At 37.2% G+C, this 25,115-nt stretch overlaps 1 protein-coding gene across 1 annotated transcript in view; it reads left to right on the top strand.

Annotated features, from left to right (window-relative positions):
- The window catches only part of LOC150088628 (putative lipid scramblase CLPTM1), a 179,904-nt gene that overhangs the window by 76,133 nt on the left and 78,656 nt on the right, over window positions 1–25,115 (top strand). The window contains exons 5-6 of the mRNA XM_090369595.1: window positions 166–251; window positions 7,505–7,622. Coding sequence (XP_090225721.1) covers window positions 166–251; window positions 7,505–7,622 — 204 coding nt within the window. The remainder of the gene's footprint in view (window positions 1–165; window positions 252–7,504; window positions 7,623–25,115) is intronic.

Here is a 25,115-nt window from a genome sequence, read left to right as displayed (position 1 = left end):
TGTGAAGTAATTTTTTAATATGGTGTAGTATTGCTCTGTTCAAACATGTGTATCCTTTGTTGTTCTTGGCATAGCATAAATCAAAATTGTCATATATATTGTTTCTTTAAAGTTAGGAATGGTAATTTGCTTATATTAATTAGAATAAGGTATTTTTTATTTCAGTGTTGAATAAATATAAGAAACGCCGTTATCTTCGTACTCATAACTTATTGACTGGGAAGACGTCAGCTTTGCCTGAAGATATAAAGGTAAATAGATCATTTTATGGTTATTACAATACTATTAAAAAGCAATGAATAATAGCTGTTAGTTTTTGTTGTGTATTTTGTTGTACAGTTATGAAACCATCTATCTGCCATTCAGAACTGGCCAATTTAGAAACTGGCCAGTCCTAAAAGGCAGCTTTTTTTTTTTTTTTTAATTTTGAAACCTCTGAGAAATTGTGATATAAAATTGGTATGCCCAATTTATGATTATCTTCTTCATACTCCAAATATCAGTTTGTGTAGACCCAACCAAACATAAGAAGCAGTTCAAGCAGGTAGAGTGTAGGCTGATTTGAGGTTAGAGCCAATTGAGCATAATGAATATTGTGTGAGTAGACATTACATTGATTAAAACGTATTCTGCTTTAATCATCATGAGAACGATTAAAGTAGGCTCTTTAATCATTTAACATTGCCTCTCCCCAGATGCCTGAGTAAACTGAGAAAATACTGCGCTGTATTGTATGCTATAAAATGGCTAGAAATTTAAAATGCAAAAAACAGGTGTTAACAACCTTCTGCTGTGCATAGACAAGTTTATTATTTCTGTGTGTGTGTGTTCGTTCACAGGCTGATTTGCATGTTGTTTGGGTGAAAAACCTGGAATAACTCACAGGAAAATCTACCCCCTATGAGATTGGCTAACTATAGTCTCGAATGAAGAGGACTTTAGAAACTCTCCAAAGGAGTGGCAGACAGACATGTATCATGCCAGCTGTACTGTCATGGAGGACCAATGTGTGTGTATAAAAAAACTGTATAACATATGATAGGAAAAGAAACTTCTAAATAGTTACTATTTAGTAAAGTATTGTATATATAAAATCATGATGGCTAAATCATAAATAATTAATGCATAAATACAAACAACAAAGCATTTGTGGAAATTGATTTTACAAAGCTTAGAGGGTTTATAAAGCAATCAAAATATAATTCATTTCGGCACGTTTTGATTTAACACACATCAGCTGACTCTAGTAAGTCATGTAATCATGCCCACAAGTTTCGTTATCTTTTCTGCTGAATGAGGTATGTGGGAGTTGAAACTCAAAGATCTGTCCAGCAGGGATCTAAGTGTTGTAATTGTCTTGTAGATTTTAAACTCCCTATTGTATCTCACCACTGGGGGGGGGGTCTGCAAGCTGATTGATAACCCTTGAATACTTTTCATTTTTGTCCTTTAATGATAGTTTATACATCGTATACCAGTTGTTTTATTCTCTCAAAATGCTTGCAAATTACTCTTAGTTAGAAATATCAAATCATCATCAGCATAAGCTTCCATCTGTGTGTATTGAAATTCTTTTTTTAGCCAGTCTTTCAAGACTAAGTTTGCACATTAATGGTCTGAATACAAGAGCCCCATGGACAAAGTCATACCTACTGATTATCTGATGCTGAAAATACTTCTTTACTACTCTAAAAAGATTGCCTGTTTTTACTGAACTTGCCTGAACAATGTGCCAAGCGCAACATCATTAAAACACTTACTCATTGAATTGAGTAAAATGCCCCTTCAAAGTCTGTAAAGATTCCAAGTACATATTTGCTATTAGAACCCAAGTTGTGGTTTTTCATAGCCTGAATTGCACCTCCAGTTCCCCACCTTGGAGTGAAGCCACATTGTTTATCAGAACAACTTAAGTTGGCATCCATGTAATTTATTCTCTTAGCTAACATTTGCCCATATACTTTTATCAGCCCTAATAAAAGGGCTGATAAAAGTATATGGGCAAATAAAATAAAAGGGCTATAGGCTGATAAGATTTTGTTATCTTTTGGTTTTGATGGTTTCATAAGAAGTTTTAGCAGCATATCCTTCCATGGGGGATGGAAAGACCTAATCTCTTAGGCAGTTATTAAAGAATTGTATTGGAATTTCTAGAATCAGGTAGTGAGCTCTCTTGCTTACCTTTCCTTCAATAAAACCCATTTCTGGGCACTCCTTATGTAATGAACTACATCTGTCAGTTTTTCCAAATTAATTGGAGATTCGTTATATGTTCCCAAATATCTATGTTTTAGGCTTTTTGGACTTACATTGTCTCCAAACAGACAGTCAACATTACCAAGATGTTTTTTTTTCCATGGTTTATTCTTTCCCTCGGCATTTCGAATCGAATGTTTGATTCGATTGTGTGACTGTTCATCTCACTGTTTGATATTTTAGTCCTACTTGTATAAAGCTTAAATATTATTCTCATTTCCCAGCATCCTTGATGTCTATGTTTTAGACTTATCTGTACTATGCATATCTGCTAATTAGCATCATATATTCCAATTCTAACCAGTTGATTTCCTCTTCTTTGCCATAATGTGTCCTCCACTGATATCTCTTCTGTGTTGTGCTGTGTGGACCAGCTTCTGAAGACAGCCAAGTTCAGCTGAACACCACTTCACAGTAACTCTCGTGCAGTTCTTCTGTCTCATCAATGCACAACAGACATCATACAGATCATGTTGGAGCACCTCAATTCCATCCTCTCCTGACAGGAGAGGATGGAATTGAGGTGCTCCAACAACCAAATGTACAAATTTATTGCAACATTCTTCATATTTGTCCCATTTTGCATATGATGCAAACCTATTAAGCTGCCCGAAGGTTAGGCACCTGGCTCACTCTTTCTCCTCTAACTGAATAGAATAGTCCAGTAGTCACTAAAAGTCCAGTCTGCTTTTACCTCCAAATTCTCTGTTATTCATGCTGCAGTAATGTTGTAGACTGTTAAATCAATACAGTAAACCCACGCTATTCGTGGTATCTGTTTTCGCTTATTCGCAGTCGCTGATTTAATATAAAATGAAACCTAAAAAAAATGTGAATTTTAAAGCGCCGTGAACATTTTCCACCATAAAAAAACATGGGCGTGGCTAAAATTATCTTTCCCGGTCAAAACATTATAAAATTAATGAGTCGATGGTACGATCAATCAAAAAATCAGAAGAAAAAATCCGTCGTAGTGTCCGTGAAAACGCGCTAATTGCTTCAAAAATTTGCTCTGTAACTTGTGATGTTAAATTAGAAAAAATGGAAAAAGCTTTAAATCTGTGGATAGAAGACCAAACTCAAAATAAAATTCCGTTAAGTTCACTCATCATTCGTGAAAAGGCAAAACTCCTGTATCAAAATTTTATCGAAACTGGTGATAGCACTGGCGGGATAAGTTTTTTAGCTAGCAAAGGCACTGGTTTGAAAGATTTCTTTGAAATTTCTAATAAATATTACATTTAATATTAAATTGTTTCTTATTTTCATTTCGATGCCATATGCTTGCATTTCATTATGTACTGTCTATGTACATAGTCATATTATGAAGGTACATATAATACATACATAGACAAAATTTTAGACTAGTTTTTCTTATATATTTCATACTTTGGAATGTAACCCCTTTATTACTATGGGAGCCATAACTCAGTATTCGCGTTTTCGGTATTCGCGGCATTTCTCAGGAACGTAACTCCTGCGAATAGTGGGGGTTTACTGTATTTGATTCCTCATTTATGTTAAAAAAAAATACTTTACTACCTAGGAAGATTCTGAACCACTGAATTACTGCCAGCTAGAAACTCATCTGATTGAAGTTCACACTTGTTAGTCTGGTGATCGAACCATGTTGTTGATCTCACATTTGAGTCCATGGCAAAGATAAGTGGATGTTCATATAAGTGAGCTGTTTCTATTTGTTCAATGTTGATATTAATAGCAGTTTGACTGTGACAGTACATGCAGCAAATGAAAAACAAAATTAATCCAGCTTTTTGTGCACAACAATTCAGTACTGTTCAGTGAGGTCCCTGCTGAATATCACAGTTGCTGCTTGTTGATCTTCCTCTTCTACACACAACACCCATGCAGAAAGTGGGCAGCCTGTAATGTGTTCCTTCCACCTATAGAATTCTTGAATGCAGCTATATCAATATGCTCTCTTTTACATGTTACTCTTATTTCATTTGCAGCCACTCTTGACCTTTGTGCATATGTCTGTAACACATTTTTTCATTTAATTAGCTTGTTTTTCTCTTTAACTTATATAATTAGACACACTGTCATATATGCATAAAATTCTTATTGTCTTCATCATGTCCATCCCTCTGTCTGCATGTAACTCAACTTCCAGTGGACTGAATTTGATGAAATTTTATATTTGGGTCTTTTAAAAAAGATCTGTTGAGCCATTCAAATTTCATTAAAATGAGACCAATAAAAATCTAACAGTTATTATTATTTTTTGTCCATCCACATGTAATAACTTGACTCCCAGTGGATGGATTTTCATGAAGTTTTAATTTTGGCCTGGCGCCTCCATAGCCAGGTGGGCAGGAGCAGCAGTGCATAGCACACACTTCTTGATTAGACCCGGGTTTGAGCCCATGACCACCAAATACGGAGAATGCGTAAATGTCAGGGAATGACCACTGCATATCCCCGGAGCAATATGGTCTTAGTTGCTAATGCTCCTAAAAACCAAATAACAAACAAACAATTTTGGGCCTTTTAGAAAGATTTGTTGAGCTATCTAAAAAAATTTCATTAAAATTGGACTAATAGAAATCTGATAATTATTCTTTCTGTCCATCCGCATGTAATAGCTCTACTCTCAGTGAATGGATTTTTCTTAAATTTTATATTTTGCTCTTAAGAATATGTTGACCCTTCCCAGATTTTATTAAAATTGGACCACTAGAAATCTGTCAATTATCATTTAATTTTTTTCATACATATTAGCTATCCATATACCATATGTTGTAGCTGAAACACTTGTCTTTGTTGCCATGTGATGGTTGAAGCCCTCAATATAGCTGTTGGTAGAATCACTGTCCTCCTCACACTATATTGAAAAGACCCGAGTTCGAGTACCATCGATAATGAGAGGAATTTTTATGGGCCTTTTTCACTACATAGTTGAGTTTGGCATCATACAAGGATAGCATTATTTTTATTTCCCAGAAACTCCTGTTTTTTGTCCAGCAAACAGCAGATTGATCACAGAACACATGCAGTTAACAGACATAATATATACGGCACAATATGGCCTAAGTCACTGATGTGCCTAAAACCACCCTTACAACAAATAAACAACTAGTTGGAGGAATGAAAGGGCAATGGATATCATAATTTATCTCTTTCTTGGGTGATTCTCTTCTACTTCTCTCTCTCTCTCTCTCTCTCTCGGTAATTCAGAAATTATTTTTGGCTGGTGCAGCATAAGCCTCAGGCTTCCTTGCACCATATGGCTAATAATAATAAATATGGCAGATGCACAGAAATGAAATGTTCTGAGTTTGTGCATAAAAATCATTGCATTTTGCTCATTTTTTAGGTGTTGTATGAGCATACTTACACAAATGCACCTATTGTCTTCATGTCTGCTCATCTGTCCACCCGCATGTAATAACATGACTCCCAGTGGATGGATTTACTAAAATTTTATATTTGAGTTTTTTTGAAAGATTTATTTTAAAAAATGTATATCCCAAATTTCATTAAAATTGGACTAATAGAAGCCTGACAATTACTTCTTTGTCAATATGTCAGCATGTTATAACCCTACTTCCAGAAGATGGATTTCATGAAAATCCATCTAAACTCGCCAAATCATTCTAAACTCTTTTAGAATGATTTGGCGAGGCTTTCCAAATTTCACCAAAATCCAACCAATAGAAATAATTATTATTTATTATTTATAGGCTATTCATATAGCCGACTCCGTAGCCAGGTGGGAAGGAGCAGCAGTGCATAGCACATGTTTCTTGATTAGACCGGGGTTCGAGCCCGTCACCACCAAATACGGAGGTTGCAGAAAGGTCAGGGAATGACCACCGCATATCTCGGAGCAATATGGCTTTAGTTGCTAATGCTCCTAAAAACCAAATAACAAACAAACACAGCTATTCATATATATTATGTTGTAGCTGAAGCAGTGGATATCGTTTGCTGCCATATGCTCAAAAATGAATGGGCAAGTAGTAGATGCATAGAAATGAAATGATCTTGATTTGTGCATAAAATTAGAAAACAGGCCTTGTATATGTCGTGCATAAAAGTCATTCTTTTATGCACGACATATTTTACTCGCCTTTTTTTGTCATAAATTAGGAATTATTATTATTTGCTTAATATGCTTGAGTGGTAATGCACTGTGTACATTAATGAACCTTCTTTTGTTAGTATTTGAAAGCAAATATTGACTTATTGAAGTTCAGAAAATATACAAAAATGTAAATTATTAACCCCTTCATGGATTATCCCGAGGTATCTCGTTTTTAGTTTTAAATGTTATTTGGAACTACATGAAATATCTCGGGATACAATAATACCCAAACCAAACAATAATACTTCGAAATTTAGTACTGAAATGTATTTTCTCGGGCATTGATCTGGCTAATTTTGCATTAGCCAGATAAATCCCGAGATTTCTGAGGATTTTCTTACGTCTGGCAGCAGACAACTGGCTTTCATTTTACTTATATTTACTTATTGTACAGCAATGTCAGAACAGTAGTGTGCATTCCTATGTGTCGCCAGTAAGCAAAATAAAATTTGCCGCCCTAAATACTGAATACTGATAAGTGTTAACCAATTAGAAAACTATATCGAAAAATATTTCGGCACCCTCTTGAACTGCTGCTCATAAGCGATGCTTACCTCGACTATCCACTTGCGACAGCAGTGTGTCAATGTAGTTAGTTCACGATTATTGCTTGTTGTGGGAGGTTATTGCTTGTGCGTTCCACTTAATTTTTTAAATTTATTTATATAATGAGTAGTGAAGAGTTTTTCTGTTCCTTTCTTTTAGCTGAAGTGCTAATTTATTTAAAAAATCTGTATAATTTGCAAACTTTTTGGCACGAGATAACTCGGGATAGCCTAAATGGGTTAATTACTCCCATGTATTTTCTACTAAAAAATTTATAAAAAACACAAAAACTATACAATGAATATTAGCATTAGGTATACTTTTAGTCTGTAAAATAAAAAAAGGTTATCTGTTATGGCATATTTTCAGGAAAAAAATGTTCCGGGGTTAAACTACTACAAGTAGCAAGAATAATTTGAAAAAATTTTTAAGATATCTCTTGCAGTTTTTAAGTGTTTAAGATATGTTGTTAACTTTATATGAAAAACAAACATTTAAATGCTGGCTAAGGGCCTTTCACCATGTTTATACATTCTGTAGTTTTTTAAATGTTAAAAGTTCTCATAAAAACTTATTTATTTTTTGTATTTTTAGAAAGCTGAAGAAACACCTTTGGAAATAATGTCACATTGGCATCCTAACGTGACTATTAATGTTATTGATGACCACACACCTTGGGTACAAGGGCATGTTCCGGCACCTCTGGATGAATGTAAAGAGTTTCACTGTATTATTAATAAGCATCTTCACTGATAATTTTTTTTACTTTTTACATAAGTAGAAATACCAGGTGGTTATAAAATAAGTTTCCCTATGCAGGAGACCCTAGTGTCAAAACAGTTAGAGTTAGTGCTGTGAAAATTGGTGGGTATGTCATTTACGGTATGGGGAACTGATTTGTAGAAGAAAAAAAATTAGTTTGAATTACCAGGGGAAAAACAGCATTGCATGTATGTAAAAGTTGTCATTTACTTCAAGGCATGCTGCTTATGCAAATGACATCCTGTTAGATAAAAGCAGAAAGGCCAACGCCACTGTCAATAACCATTATGGCTCTTACAGAAAAGGAGGCGCCTCCGTAGCCAGGCGGGCAGGATCAGCAGTGTGTAGCATACGCTTCTTGATTAAACCGGGGTTCGAGCCCGTGACCACCAAATACTGAGGAAGCAGAAAGGTCAGGGAATGACCACTGCATATCCCCGGAGCAATATGGCCTTAGTTGCTAATGCTCCTAAAAACCAAACAACAACAGAAAAGGAACATACTCTTTTAGTAAAACTGTTCTACCAGAATAATAGTAATGTTAATGCAGCACTAAGTGAATCTTGGAAACTTGAAGGTTTGCATAAAGGACCTTTGACGTCAGTGGGGCCTCGAAAACTAATAAAGAAATTTGAGGCGACCGACCGGGGAGTTAGGTGTAATTCCAGGCAGGGGACAACCACTTATTGGAATGAAGGTAGTGGATGAAGTGGTGGTTGCAATGGTCAGAATGCGAAACACTACCAGTCAGTAGTCCCTGCCAGAGATGTCTTAAGAGACTTGAACCTTCCTTGGTGTACTATAGGTAAAGTGCTTTGAATAGTTTTACGCTGGTTCCCATAGATGCTAGTGCAAGAATTAAAGTGTTGTGATCAGCAACAACGAATAGACTTTGTCCTACGATTTCTGGAACTTGATGATACATGTGCTTGAATGATCTTGTGGTCTGATTAGGCACATTTCACTCTTCATGGGGCTGTAAATGCACAAAACTGCCAAATATGGGGAACTTCTCATCCATCTGCTGTGCATGAAAGACCACTACAAAGTCCATACGTTACAGTATGGTGTGGATTCACAGCAGAATTTATAATTGGACCATTTTTCTTTGAAGAGTCTACACCTCATGGCCCTGTAAGGTGTACGGTAACTAGTGCACGGTACTATGCTCTTCTAAGAGATTACATTATTCCCGCTCTGCAAGGAAGGCAATTCTCGTAGACCATAGTGTTCGTGCAAGATGGTGCCCCTCCCCACATTGGTTGACAAGTGAAGGAACTACTCCGTTTAACATTCGGAAATGATTGCATCGTTTCTAGAGATTTTCTGCAGTTCTGGCCAGCCCGATCACAGATCTCAATCCCTGTGATTTCTGGCTATGGGGATACCTGAAAGACAGAGTTTACCATGGCAGCATACAGATGCTTGTCAATTTGAAAGCAAGCATTAAACAGTATGTAGCCAACATCCCCAATGAGATACTTTACAAAACTGTGTCACACACAGTCATCCATTTTCAGAATGTCATCTCAAGAAGCTTGAGCTTCTTCATAGAACAATATCTGTAGATTTCTAAGTTCTGGTATTAAAATCTAATCCTAAGTCATGTTTACAGTGCCAATTTCTCCCCTACTGGCAGAACTTTGAACTAAAATTTTTTCTTCTTCTACAAATCTCTTCCACATACCCTAAATGACATATCCACCGATTTTCACAGCACTATCGCTTTGACACTAGGGTTTCCTGAATAGGGAAACTTATTTTACAACCGCCTGGTATATCATTATATTTTTATGTATTTTTAGAGAGAAGAGGAAATGCATTCATAATTATGAGATTAATAACTGATGTGCAATTACCTATCATGATTTAACTGAGTTGTTTACTTTGCTGGTTATTTCCATTAAAATTTGCTGCTAATTATTACACTTATAACAATGAAATAAGGGAAAATCATGTTTAACAAATCTGGTTCGCTATTTTGAAAGGGTCACTCACGAACTGGATTTAGGGAATAATTTCGACATTATTTATTTAGATTTCAGCAAAATTTTGACTGAGTCCCACATGAGCGGTTGCTTTATAAGCTGGAACAGGTTGGAATCACTGGGAAAATCCTTAGATGGATAGCGTGATGGCTTCAGGGCAGGAGGCAGAGGGTTGTGATAAATGGCTATTCCTCAGATTGGGTTGATGTAAGAAGTGGGGGTTCCCCAAGGATCAGTATTAGGACCACTGTTGTTTTAATTTTCATAAATGACATTGATGAAGGGATAGATGATGTTAAAATTGGTAGAGTAGTTAATGATCACTGTCAAGCTTGAGCTTCTTCAGAGAGACCTAGATTAGACTTCAGAAATGGTCAGAAAAATGACAGCTATGCTTTAATCCAACAAAGTGTAAGGTATTACACCTGGGAAACAGTAATCCCAAAATAACTTATTCACTTAATGGAGTTCAACTAAACCCAGTACTGGAGGAAAGAGACTTGGGTGTTATGATACAGTCAGACATGAAATTCTCTGATCATTGTAAACAGGTTGCAAGGAAGGCCCATGGTGTCCTATTGATGATCTATCAAACTTGCAAGTAGAGATAGGGATGTGATAATCCCATTATATAAGGATTTTGTTAGACCATACTTGGAATACTGTGTTCAAGTATGGAGACCGCACCTAAAGAAAGACACCGAGCTTCTTGAAAGGATGCAAAGACGGGTAACTCCCCTGGTGAGATAGGCAAAAGGGCATCCTTATGAAGAAAGACTTTGAATATGTGGGTTGCAGAGTTTGGAAATGTTAGAGGAGATTTGATTGAGGTGTTTAAGGCTCTGAGAGGCATCAGTAAAATGAATGAGGACGAAATTTTCAAGATTATAAAAGACGCTAAAACTAGGGGACATAAATTGAAGTTATGGGGGGAAATGTTTAGATTGGACTGCAGGAAGTTTTATTTTAGCCAGCGAGTTATAAATTACTGGAATAAGTTGCCTACATGGGTGGTAAAGGCTGACAGTTTGGGGAAATTCAAAGGTCATCTGAATAGTACCTTCGGGTGAGGGAAGCGCAAAGGGTGATAGGTTTAATTTCCCTTTCTTTTATTAATTATTATTATTTATTTAATTTTTTTTATCATTGTTTTATTCGTTTTTTTATTTTTTTATATATTTATTTTTTTTGGCTGGTGCAGCATAAGCCATAGGCTTTCTTGCACCATGCAGCCATTACTAATACTAATAATAAAGCAAGCTTATACGGCATTAGCCGAAGGGGGGGGACCCTTCCCATTTCACCCATCCATTTGCTCCAAATGTTTGCCTAGTTCTTCCTTGAATTTATTTAAGCTGTCAACTTCTACACCGATAGATGGAAGTTTGTTCCAGCAATCAACCACCTGCTGGCTAAATACAAATTTCCACACATCTGTCCTACAACTTGAATTTATGCCCTCTCAGGTGATTATTCTGAGCAAGAGGAAGAATCCCATCAGCATTGAGCATGCTCAAACCATTTAAGGCTTTATACACCTCAATCAGATCACCTCGCAGGTGCCTAGTCACCAGATACTGTAATTTGCAAAACTTAAGCCTTTCTTCGTAAGAGCACCCCTTTGTTCCATTCACTAATCTTGTTGCCCTTCTCTGTACTCGTTCCAGCATCTCTACATCCTTCTTGAAATGAGGCCTCCAGACCTGTATACAGTACTGTAGGTGTGGTCTCACCATTGCCGTATACAAGTGAATAATCACCTCCTTATCCCTGCTAGAAAAATTCCTATATATCATCGACAATACACCATGAGCTACTCTTGCAGACTGTCTGCACTGCTCAGAAAACTTCATATCTGCCTGCACAATTACCCTCATGTCCTTTTCATTCTCTACCAGTCAGTGTGGTACCACAGAGTTGATACATTACTCTGGGATTACTGCTTCCCATATGTAATACTTTACATTTGTCAATGTTAAACTTCATTTGCCACCTCTCAGCCCATCTGCTCAACTTTTCTAGATCCTGTTACAGCAGTGTACTGTCATTAGTGTCATTAACAACCCTGCGAACCTTCGTATCGTCTGCAAACTTGGACATTAAACCTGATATACCATCATCAATGTCATTTGTAAATACAGAAAACAACAATGGACCCAACATTGAAACCTGAGAGACTCCATTAATAACATTAGTCCACAAAGAGCAGTAACCCCTGCTACATATGGGGGGTTACTGCTCTTCGTGGACTAATAGCAGTAACCCCTCCTACATATAGGCAGCAGGGGTTACTGCTGCCCATAGACAGTACTTTACTTTTGTCACTGTTAAACTTTAGTTGCCACCTCTCTGCCCATCTGCTTAACTTAGATGCTGTTGTGACACTAATGACAGTACAGTAGTGTACTGTCATTAGTGTCATTAACAACACTGCCAAACGTTGTATTGTCTGTGAACTTAGACATTAAGCCTGATATTAGTATTAGTAATGGCCGCATGGTGCAAGAAAGCCTATGGATTATGCTGCACCAGCCAAAAAAAAAAAAAAAAAACCGATAAAAAAATTAAACAAAAAAAATAAATAATAATAATAATTAATAAGAGAAAAGGAAATTAAACCTATCATCCTATGCGCTTCCCTCACTCGATGGTACTATCCAGATGATCTTTGAATTTCCCCAAACTCTCAGCCTCTACCACCCATGTAGGCAACTTATTCCAGCAATTTATAACTCGCTGGCTAAAATAAAACTTCCTGCAGTCTAATCTAAACATTTCTCCCCATAACTTGAATTTTTGTCTCCTAGTTCTAGCATCTTTTATAATCTTGAAAATTTCGTCCTCATTCATTTACTGATGCCTCTCAGAGCCTTAAACACCTCAATCAAATCTCCTCTAAGGTTTCCAAACTCTGCAACCCACATATTCGATGTTTTTCTTTAGGTACGGTCTCCATACTTGAACATAGTATTCCAAGTGTGGTCTAACAAAAGCTTTATTTAATGGGATTATCACGTCCCTATCTCTACTTGCAAAAGTTCGATAGAACATCATGGGCCATCCTTGCAACCTGTTTACAATGCTCAGAGAATTTCATGTCTGACCGTATCGTAACACCCAAGTCCCTTTCCTCCAGTACTGAGTTTAGTTCAACTCCACCAAGTGAATAAGTTATTTTGGGATTACTGTTTCCCAGGTGTAATACCTTACACTTTGTTGGATTAAAGCATAGCTGCCATTTTTCTGACAATTCCTGAAGTCTGTCTAGGTCTCTCTGAAGAAGTTCACCTTGACAATGATCATTAACTACTCTGCAAATTTAGACATCATGCCCTCTATCCCTTCATCAATGTCGTTTATGAAAATTAAAAACAACAGTTGTCCTAATACTGATCCTTGGGAAATCCCACTTCTTACATCAACCCAATCTGAGGAATTGCCATTTATCACAACCCTCTGCCTCCTACCCTGAATCCATCCTGCTATCCATCTAAGGATTTTCCCAGTGATTCCAACCTGTTTCAGCTTATAAAGCAACCGCTCATGTGGGACTGAGTCAAAAGCTTTGCTGAAATCTAAATAAACAATGTCGAAATTATTCCCTAAATCCAGCTCGTGAGTGACCCTTTCGAAAAAGCGAACCAGATTTGTTAAACATGATTTTCCCTTTACAAAACCATGCTGAGAATCCTTGAGAATTTCAATTCTATCCAAATGATCCTGAATTCCACCCTTGATCATTGCCTCCACGATTTTCCCTACCACTGAAGTCAGATTGATAGGTCGATAATTTCCCACTTCACTCTTAGAGTCGCCCTTATGTATGGGAGATACATTGGCACTTTTCCAATCCAACGGAATCTCCTCAGAATTTAGTGATCCTTGCATAATTAGCCTCAATGGTTCAATGCACTCACTTGCCACCTCCCTTAAGATTATAGGGTATATTCCATCAACACCCTTGATCATTGCCTCCATGATTTTCCCTACCACTGAAGTCAGATTGATAGGTCGATAATTTCCCACTTCACTCTTAGAGCCGCCCTTATGTATGGGAGATATATTGGCACTTTTCGATTCTAACGGAATCTCCTCAGAGTTTAGTGATGCTCGCATAATTAGCCTCAATGGTTCAATGCACTCACTTGCCGCTTCCCCTAAGATTATAGGGTATATTCCATCAACTCCAGGAGCCTTACTGGCCTGTAGGCTCAAACTTTTTTTCATTAAATAATCTTGCAAAATTTCAATATCATTAATTACATATTTTTCAACTTCGCTCCCACAATTTCCCATTGCCACAAAAGGTTTTTCATTTGTAAATATCGATGCAAAATAACTGTTGAGTTCATCTGCAACGGCAGCTGGTGTATTTAATATTATCCCCTTACATAAAGGTCCGATCTGGTTTGTCCTGCTCTTCTTGGCATTGATATATGTGTAGAATTCCTTATCCCCCCCCTCTTTGCTCTGTTTGCTAGTGATTTCTCATAACCTGCCTTTGCCTGTCGAACCTTTTCTGTGGCTGTATTACAGATCATCTTATAGCTGTTATAAGATTCAATACTTTTTATTGCTCTGTAACCTTTCCATGTCACCTTTTTCTGCCCAAGTAATGTGACAACTTCACTATTCATCCAACGTGGAACCCTCCTCGTGGATTATTTTTTTAATGGTAAATATGCATTCAAGGCATCTGTGATTAATGTTTTAAAAGCATGCCACAGTTCAATTGTATTCATTCTCTGTGCGATATCTTTCCAGTTAATAGAGGCCATGTAGTACCTTAAGGCATCATAATTTCCTTTTCTGAAATTAAAACCCATTCCGCTGCCTATTACTACTACCTCTCTCATCATCATCTACCGTAGAACTCTGTGATCACTTCCTGCTATTGGTTCCTCTACTGTCAGCCCTGTTATGTCATCTGATTCATGGGTGATGATGAGGTCTAGGATATTCTTTTCTCTAGTACTTTCCCTGACATGTTGATACAAATAACAGTCATCTAGTTGATTTAAAAATTTGGTTCCAATGTCGAGTTTCCTTCCCATTTACCTCAATCAATTAGAGGCAAATTGAAATCAACCATAATAAGACATTGACGCTTACTTGCCATTCCATTTGCATGTAGAGGCTTTTGTCATAAACTTCACAATCACCTGGTCTGTAGATTACTCCTACTCACATTATACCTTTGTTTCCAAATATCTCACGCCATACAGATTCTATACTAGCATGTGAAACGTCTTAATCCAGGAAAGCTATCGTTGCAATCAGGCTGCTTCTGATAAGAAGCATTACCCCACCACCCCTTCTATCTACCCTATCCTTCCTAAATACATTATACAAGCCGTACTGAAACTCATCATCCCCAATTTCCAGGTGGCACTACGTCTCCTTAAGCCCTATTATGTCCGCGTTACTTGTTTTAACCAGGAGTTCGAATTCGCTCATTTTATTGACGACACTTCTAACATTACTATATGAACAGTTAAGACTTACTGTTCTTGTATATTTAACTACCCTAACACAACCCTTGAAGTGTTTTAGGCTCTCTTCCCTGGCATTAGCTACCTGCTCACTTGAAAGTTTCTGCCCCCGGAGCATCTAGATAATATGTCCAGTTGGGGAAACAGATAAGAACTCTTGAGGTATGTGCAAGAGTTACTTGCACATGCCTCATCAATGTCATTAATAAATACAGAAAACAACAATGAATCCAACAGTGATCCCACTAATAACATTAGTCCATGAAGAGCAATGGCCATTAATTACCAATCTGTCTTCTCGCACTCAATCAGTCCTTTATCCATAGCAGCAATATGCCTCCAATGCCACACTGCTCCAATTTGACAAGCAGTCCTCCCTGTGCAACAGTATCAAAAGCCTTCCTAAGGTCCAAGTATAAATTTTATCAAAATTGTTCTTTGCATTCAGTTCCGTTGTGACCAGATCATAGTATCCAATCAAATTGGTCTTGGTTAGACAAGACTTCACCTTAACAAACCCACGCTGTGTCCAAACTGTAATTGAAGTCTTGTCTAGATGATCCTGTAGTACTTCTTTAACCAGTGCCTCCATTAATTTCCCTGGAACAGAAGTTAAACTAACAGGTCTGTAATTACTTGTCACCTTTTGCTCCTCCTTTGTGAATTGGGGTCACAGTTGTACATCTCCAGTGCATGGGTATCTCCCCTGAGTCCAGAGAAGCTCTCATAATTATGGCTAAGGGTTTGCTTACTTCCTTTGCTATCCCATTTAATATACCAGATATATAACAGTGCCTTTTTTATGTTTATCTTCAACAATCTCTCCTCCACTTTGCCCTCAGTTATTACAAAATCATTTAGCTCCCTGGTAGAGTTTGATAGACTTCTGGCCTCCACTTCCCTACAGAATTACTCATGTGTGAATGTAGATGCAAAATACTCATTCAATTTGTCAGCTACCTAAGCAGGATCATCAACAGTTGATACCAAGTGAACCAATCTGTTTTATCCCCTTCCTTCTAGAGTTTATATAAGTAAAGAACCCTTTGCTTTTTCTTTGCATCCTTTGCCAAAGATTTCTCGTAATCTACCTTTGCTTGCCTAACCTCCTTTGTGACTTGATTACAGACCAGCTTATATCTATCATAGGCTTCTGTGTCACATGTTATTTTTTATGTATGCCATGCATTTTCCTTCTCTGCCACAAGTATCATTAGTTCATCTGACATCCATTTAGGCCTAAACCTTGAACAGTATTTCTTAGTTGGTATGAAAAGCCTAGTAGTTTCCAAGATTAATTCTTTGAATGCTTCCCATTTAGAATTTGCTGTTGGTAACAGCTAATTCTAAATGGGAACATCATCAGTTTGTCCCACTATATTGAATATTGTTGTTTAGTTGGTAACATCATCAGTTGGTCCCACTGTATAGAATATAAAAACTGTCTCAGACCACCATAGTCACCTTTACAAAAGCAAAAACGTTTCCCTTTACCCCTGGTGGTAGTTACCTCTTTGAGTAAATCCTGCATCAGCACACTGTGATCACCACTACCTAGTAGTTCCTTTATCTGCAGATTCTTAATGCATGAATAATCTGCTGATAATCAGATCAAGAGTCTTCCTCCTTCTGGTTGCCCCTTGAATATGTCGCTGTAGAAAACAGTCATCCAACAAATTCACAAAAATCTTACTAGCGTGTGAGTACCAACCCACAAGTTCCAGTCAATATCTGGGAAATTAAAATCCCCCATTATAAGACAGTCTGATTTACTGGCCCACTCTATTTGTCTGTAGAATTGTTCATTATACTCATCAAAGTCATTTGGCCTATAACACATTCCTACTCTCAATTTTTCTTTCCCAGTGCTTATGTCACAACAAAATGACTCAACACTGCACTGTCCACCCATGTCAACTGGCTGCACTTCCTTAGATTTTGACTTAACGAGTAGCATAATCCCTCCTCCCTTTGTATCCTGTCTGTCCTTCCTGTACACATTGTACTCCCCAAATTCCTATTTTGCATTCATTTTATCTGTGTGACACCATGTCTCCGATATAGCCGAAAAATATCTGCCTTTGATGTTTTGACCAACACCTCAAATTCATCAAATTTATTTTCCAAACACCTAGCATTGATATTCATGCAAGTATACATGCACCTGTTCTTAATCTTAGTTACCCTGACACAGCGATGACTCCCTGATATGTCCTCTTACACCCCTGAGTATTGGTGGCAATTCTGTGCTAAAAGAAATGAAGTGTAATTTGTGAACCTATGACAGAAGCTTTCTTTCTGAAAATTAACTATTTTAAAGTGACCTATATTTCAGTTTGTGACATATAAATTAACAATTTTGAATTTTCAAAATGTATTAACAAGAAAGCTTTTTCCAAATAATTTTTCAATTATTTTGTACAGAGCCCTTTATCCTGATCTTCAAAATTACAATAAAACAGCATATTATTATGTAAATATCCAACAGCTTGTTTATTGAATGATTACAGTATTATATTCTTAGGTTACATTGCAAACTGTAATTAATTTAAATCTCAAATTATTTTCAGTTCTAATCTTTAAGTCAGATATAGAGCAACCTTTATAAAATATGTTGAAGGACTTCAACATAACTGTTCATTGTCCCCTGCCACTCAACCATCCCTTTATCCGTAAGGGTTACCTGCCCCTAATTCCACACCGTTCCAATTTGTACAGCAATCATTCCTGTGGAACAGTATTAAAAGCTTTACTGAAATCTAAGTAGAGTCAAGCTTTCCAAATCTGGCAATACTTTATCCAACACTGCTCATTTTCTGGCTATTTTTAGAAAGATGGGGGAATCTAAGAAACTTCTGAGAATCTACAAATTTAGTTCTCTGATTGGCCATTTGCATAAACACACTGCACAATCAGCATTAGTGCTGATTGTGCAGCATGAAGTTCCTCACAGTCTGAAGTCTTTACCATGTTCCAATGATATCAGCCTACTTTGTTAGGTCATGTAATTGTCTTATTGCTAATCATAACAAGATTAATAACTCATGGATAATAAACGATGAATTACTCAGTTTCTTAGTTACATGATTTGTATATGAAGTGTGAGACTAAGGTAATAATTCACCAAAACACTTTACTATTTATGAATGCTTTACAGTTTTTAGACTGTTGTTTGGAAACTGCAGCAACATTTTTTTCATTTATAATTGTCCACATTCTGCCAGAAATAAAATGAAATGTCCCAGACAGTGCATCCTTTCAAAATGCTTATACCTAGGTCCTTGTCTATTGCTAAAAAGATTGTATTTGTCTAACATGCTTGACACTGGGCAAAATTATTTTCTCAGGAATAATTAATTTTATTTTTTAAAGTACTTTGGGTTTTTGAATATAAAGCACATTTCAGCATAGAAATATATATATATATATATATTTTTTTTTTTTAAATATTAGCATTAGCATTAGTATTAGCATTAATAGAGGCATTTGATGCAAGAAAGCAAGCTTATGCAGCATCAGCCAAAAAAAAAAAAAACCCACTTCCACTTCACCCCTCTATTCGTTCAAAATACCTGTCCAGCTGAGCCTTAAACTTATTTAGGCTATCAACCTCCACCACAAGGGATGGAAGTCTGTTCCACCAACCAACCACCCGCTGGCTAAAGGCAAATTTCCGCACGTCTATCCTACGTCTGTCTTTCCTCAATTTGAATTTATGCCCTCTCAGGTGATTCTTCCGAGCCAGAGGAAGAATCCCATCAGCATTGAGCATGCTTAAACCATTCAAGGCTTTATACACCTCTATCAGATCACCTCGCTGGTGCCTAGTCTCCAGACACTGTAATTTGCAAAACTTAAGCCTTTCTTCGTAAGAGCACCCCTTTGTTCCATTCACTAATCTTGTTGCCCTTCTCTGTACTCGTTCCAGCAGCTCTACATCCTTCTTGAAATGAGGCCTCCAGACCTGTATACAGTACTCTAGGTGTGGCCTGACCATCGCCTTATACAATGGAATAATCACCTCCTTATCCCTGCTGGAAAAATTCCTGTATATCATTGACAATACTCCATGAGCTACTCTTGCAGCCCGTCTGCACTGCTCAGAGAACTTCATATCTGCCTGCACAACCACCCCTAAGTCCCTTTCATTCTCTACCACTGTCAGTGTAGTACCACAGAGTTGATACGTTGCTCTGGGGTTGCTGTTTCCCATATGTAGTACTTTACATTTGTCAATGTTAAACTTCATTTGCCACCTCTCAGCCCATCTGCTCAACCTTTCCAGATCCTGTTGCAGCAGCATAGTGTCAGTAGTGTCCTTGACAACCCTGCCAACCTTTGTATCGTCTGCAAACTTAGACATTAAGCTTGATATACCATCATCAATATCATTTATAAATACAGAAAACAATAATGGACCCAACACTGAGCCCTGAGGGACTCCACTAATAACATTAGTCCACGTTGAGCAGTGTCCATTGATTACCACTCTGTCTTCTCCCACTCAACCATCCCTTTATCCATAGCAGCAATTTGCCTCCAATGCCACACTATTCCAATTTGTGCAGCAGTCTTCCATGTGGTATCAAAGGCTTTTCTAAGATTGAAATATATGATATCAGTTATTCTTTGCATCCAGTTCCTTTGTGACTACATCATAGTATCCAATCAAATTAGTCAGACAAGACTTCCCCTTAACAAACCCATGCTGTGTCTGAGCTATAACTGAAGTCTTGTCTAGACAATCCTGCAATGCTTCTTTAACCAGTGCCTCCATTAATTTTCCTGGAACAGAAGTTAAACTAACAGGTCTGTAATTACCTGTCTCCCCCTCTGATCCTCCTTTGTGAATTGGGGGTCACATTTGCACATTTCCAGTCTATGGGTACCTCCCCTGAGTCCAAGGAAGCTCTCATAATTATGGCTAAGGGTTTGCTTACTTCCTTTGCTGCCTCCTTTAATATAACTGGATAGATCCCATCCACCCTGGGTGCCTTTCTTGTGTTTATCTTCAACAGTTTCTCCTCCACTTTACTCCCAGTTATTTCAAGATTCTGTAGCTTACTGCTAGAGTTGAATACACCTCTGGCATTCCCCTCGCTGAATAACTCCTCATGTGTGAATGTCGATGCAAAATATTCATTTAGTTTGTTAGCTACCTGAACAGGATCATCAACAGTTGACCCATCAATATCAAGTGGACCAATCTGATTCATCCCCTTCCTTCTAGAGTTTACATAAGTAAAGAACTCTTTGCTGTTTTTCTTTGCATCCCTTGCCAAGGATTTCTCGTAATCTGCCTTCGCCTGCCTAACCTCCTTTGTAACTTGGCTGCATATCAACTTGTATCTATCATAGGCTTCTGTTTCATGTGTTAATTTGTAAGTATCCCATGCATTTTTCTTCTCTGCCATATGCCTCATTAGTTCATCTGACATCCATTTTGGCCTAAACCTTGAACAATATTTCTTAGTTGGTATGTAAAGCCTAGTAGCTTCCAAGATAAGTTCTTTGAATGCTTCCCATTTTGAATTTGCTGTTGGTAACATCATCAGTTGGTCCCACTGTATAGAATTTAAATACTGTCTCAGTCCATCGTAGTCGCCTTTACGGAAGCAATAACCCTTCCCTTTACCCCTAATGGTAGTTACCTCTTTGAGTAAATCCCACTTCAGCACACTGTGATCACTGCCACCTAGTGGTTCATTTTTTAACCACTATGTGGCTATATATAACCACCTAATATATCCAGAAATTTTCAAGTTCCAGTGAAAATCAAATCCCAAAGATAACCGATTTGGGAGATATCAGCAGTATATGATGAAAAGAATTATTTTCAGATTGTTCCTTTGTGGTTATCTCATAGTAGTTAATCAGTTTGGTTGGAAAAAATCATTCCTTAACAACTTTAGCATTTTAGCATTTAGCATTAGTAGAGGTATTTGATGCAAGAAAGCAAGCTTATGCAGCATCAGCCAAAAAAAACAAAAAAAAAAATAATAATAATAAATAAATAAAAAATAACCACTTCCACTTCACCCCTCTGTTCGTTCGAAATACCTGTCCAGCTGAGCCTTAAACTTATTTAGGCTATCAACTTCCATGACAAGGGATGGAAGTCTATTATACAGAAAACAATAATGGACCCAATACTGAACCCTGAGGGACTCCACTAAGAACATTAGTCCACGATGAGCAGTGTCCATTGATTACCACTCTCTGTCTTCTCCCCCTCAACCATCCCGTTATCCATAGCAGCAATTTGCCTCCAATGCCACACTGCTGCAATTTGTGCAGCAGTCTTCCATGTGCAACAGTATCAAAAGCCTTTCTAAGATACAAGTATATAATATCAAAGTTATTCCCTGCATCCAGTTCTTTTGTGACTGCATCATAGTATCCAATCAAATTGGTCAGGCAAGACTTCCCCTTAACAAAACCATGCTGTGTCTGAGCTATAACTGAAGTCTTATCTAGATGATCCTGCAGTGCTTCTTTAACCAGTGCCTCCATTAATTTTCCAGGAACAGAAGTTATACTAACAGGTCTATAATTACTTGTGTCGCCCTTTGATCCTCCTTTGTGAATTGGGGTCACATTTGCACATCTCCAGTCCATGGGTACTTCCCCTGAGTCCAAGGAAGCTCTCATAATTATGGCTAAGGGTTTGCTTACTTCCTTTGCTGCTTCCTTTAATATAACTGGATAGATCCCATCCACCCCAGGTGCCTTTCTTGTATTTATCTTCAACAATCTCTCCTCCACTTTACCCTCAGTTATTACAAGATTCTCTAGCTTACTGCCAGAGTTGAATACACCTCTGGCATTCCCCTCGCTGAATAACTCCTCATGTGTGAATGTCGATGCAAAATATTCATTCAGTTTGTTAGCTACCTGAGCAGGATCATCAACAGTTGACCCATCGATATCAAGTGGACCAATCTGATTCATCCCCTTCCTTCTAGAGTTTACATATGTAAAGAACTCTTTGCTGTTTTTCTTTGCCATAAACACAATTTATGTTGTGTTTGCATTCCTGTAAAAATAATCCTCCATTACTTCTTTAACCACCAGTTCCATTATTTTCTTTTGAACAAAGGTCATGCTTACAGGTCTGTAATTACTCATTTTTCCCTTTAATCCCTCTTTCTGAATTGGGGTGACATTTGTACATATGCTAAATATGTTATCCTTCCATTATTATTGCCAAAGGTTTGCTTACCTCTTCTGTTTTATTTTAATATAATCACTTTTTTCATTGTTAGGTTTCATTGGTCCCAAGTATTTTATTTACTTTTAGCTTCTACGGTCTCCATTTCAGATTCCTTTCAATTCTAATAAAATCATTTAATTTCCATTTAAAATAAGGTTTACTTCTGGTGTCCTCTCCCCTAAAACATTTGTTTACATGTTAGTGTAGGCAGAATATTTATTCAGTTTATCAGCAGCCTATATGTGATCATCAGTGGACCAGCATAGTTCATCCCTCCTAACATAAGCAAAGAATCCTTTGCTACTTTTCCTTGCATTCTTAGCCAGATACTTCTCATAACCTGTTTAGTAAACCTAATGCCCCTTAGTAATTTTATTGCAGACTAGTTTATACTTACTGTAGGATCCTACATCCCCTGAAAATTTAATATCATCCTATGCATTTTTCTTCTCTGCCACTAGTCTTATCAGTAGCTTTTGTAATTTCTTCTCGAACACTTTCTTATTAAGGTTTGCATTTGTTAACAGCAGTTGATTGACCTGAACTGAATTTAAATGTTGTCTAAGTACCTAGCAATCAACTTTGCAAAAGCAAGTTTATTTCATTGGAACAATGTTCCAATGAAATAAACTTATAAAATGTTTTATCAACTGGGAAAAAAAATCAATGAATCAATCTGTGATGTAAATACAGTGAATGTATTAGGTAATACATGAAAAAATGTCCAGTGTGTTCCTTGGATGGAAAATCATTCGCTAACATTTGGATTTATCTGGAATTGAAAGTAGCGCTTTGTAAACACAATAGTTTTCGGAAGCAAATAATCTAACAGTATATAACTTTCATTTATGAAGGAAGCACACAAATATACAACGTTACCAGTAATAAATATGATTACTTTATTTACTGATAGCACAAGAAGCAAAGTAGAGATTGGTGCAACAGATGTATTTTTTAAACAGTAAATTTTGTCTGCTTACTTTGATTCTTTCACAAATTCGTTTTTAGCCTTTCATAGCTGTATTATTTCCCTCCCAGTAGTAAACAGTTCCTTTCCCCTCCAATAATAGTCAGATCATCACAACAGGAAATAGGTTCTGCCAGTGTTATTTTCTTATTCACATCAGCTGCGACATTTCTGCCACCACTATCCCATTGTTGTTTACTTTGGGACTTAGAACAGCATTGCTAATTTCATGTCTGTGAAGGTTTTTACAATGAATATTTGCTCAAAGTCAATCCATTGTTCTACTTCACTCCCACGTATGTTTTTAACAGTATCATTTATCTCTGTGAATAACTCATTTAGATTCTTTTTCTTTTCATTTTCTTTTTTCATTTAACTTTGTTTTAGCTACTTCAAATCCATGAAAATCAGCATCACTAGGCTGTTGGTAATATCATCACTGGAAAAATAGTTTGTCAACACTGCTTCAGTCACAGTACTGCTTCCTTTACTGTGATAATTTAGTAAAATTATTGTGTGCATAAAGTCTATCACAACTCACTAATTTTCTTATCATTTTGCTACTCTAATGGCACTTAATTTCTAATTATGCCTTTATCCATTTGGCTGTATCAGAGTTGTGGTGTGTGGAGTGATGAAGAGGGCAGAAGACTTTAACCTTTTTCCTCACAAGTCTGCTGCTCATTTCAGCTACTTCTCTTCTCAAAATGAATTTGGCATTTTTGGTTCCATCCGTGACATTTATATATTACAGTAACAACTTTTGGATCCATTGACACAGGGGGTGGGGGTAGATGTGGCTAGCTTCGTGGACTTGCACAATGTGCTTGATGAGGGATAAAGACAATAGTTTGTGTATCATACAATGCAGAAAAACATCGTGGAGCAAGTTCAACAGGCTACAGGAATATCCATCATTATTAAGGCAGCTGCACATAAACTCAGTATTACAATCTCTAGTGCAAAAAGTCCTTTGGAGTGTATGCTGTTCACAAAATTTTATACTAGAACAGCGTCATAATGTGTTGTGGAGTGATGAATCCCACTACGTAATGTTTTGTTTTGATGAATATGTTTGGCATGGAGATTGCCCAGAAATCACTTCCTGTTAGAGTATCAGCTCTACATGAAGTTTAATGGAGGCATTGTGATAATGCGAGACTTTCAGTTAATTCAGACTTAATCTGTTGGTGGCAGACATGTCTACTTGGACATGTAGGATATGACCTACTTGGACATTTTGGATAATTATGTTCCCTATACTGTGGCAGTATTACAGAAACAGGCCCTGTCATTATCAGCACAGCAGTGTTCATTATCATATAGTGAGTGTAATACAGTACTCATTTGTGGATGATGATGTCTAAAAGTTGGACCGACTAGCTCAATATGGGTGAACTGGGACAACAGATTATGATGTGGCCAAAACGGCTTCTTCCAAACTGGCTCTAGCAGCTGCCTTACAGGAGGAATGGAGGTGAATTCCAGCCAACCTGCAGTAAGTTTTTATAAAGTATAACCAGGAGGGTTGAGGGTATCATACCTAATACATTAAGCATGACAGCCTCAAAGTAGGGCAGGACCAAATATGGCTTCCTATATATTAGGCTTTTGAATTAAAAGCATTTTTTGCAACCGCATGTGTGTTCCAAATACTTTTGGCCATGTAATATATGTGGTTTGCAGGCAATAGCTATTCAGAAGTGGATGACTAATTTATTAAAAGGATGGATTTTTGACAGTGTTCCAAGTATATGTTTCACAAGCCTCTTTACCTGTCTCT

The sequence above is a fragment of the Mastigoproctus giganteus genome, chromosome 3 (genome assembly GCF_048544385.1).
Source record: "Mastigoproctus giganteus isolate SK-2022 chromosome 3, ASM4854438v1, whole genome shotgun sequence".
Taxonomy (NCBI): Eukaryota; Metazoa; Arthropoda; class Arachnida; order Uropygi; family Thelyphonidae; genus Mastigoproctus; species Mastigoproctus giganteus.
This window is presented reverse-complemented; position numbering and strand designations above follow the sequence as displayed.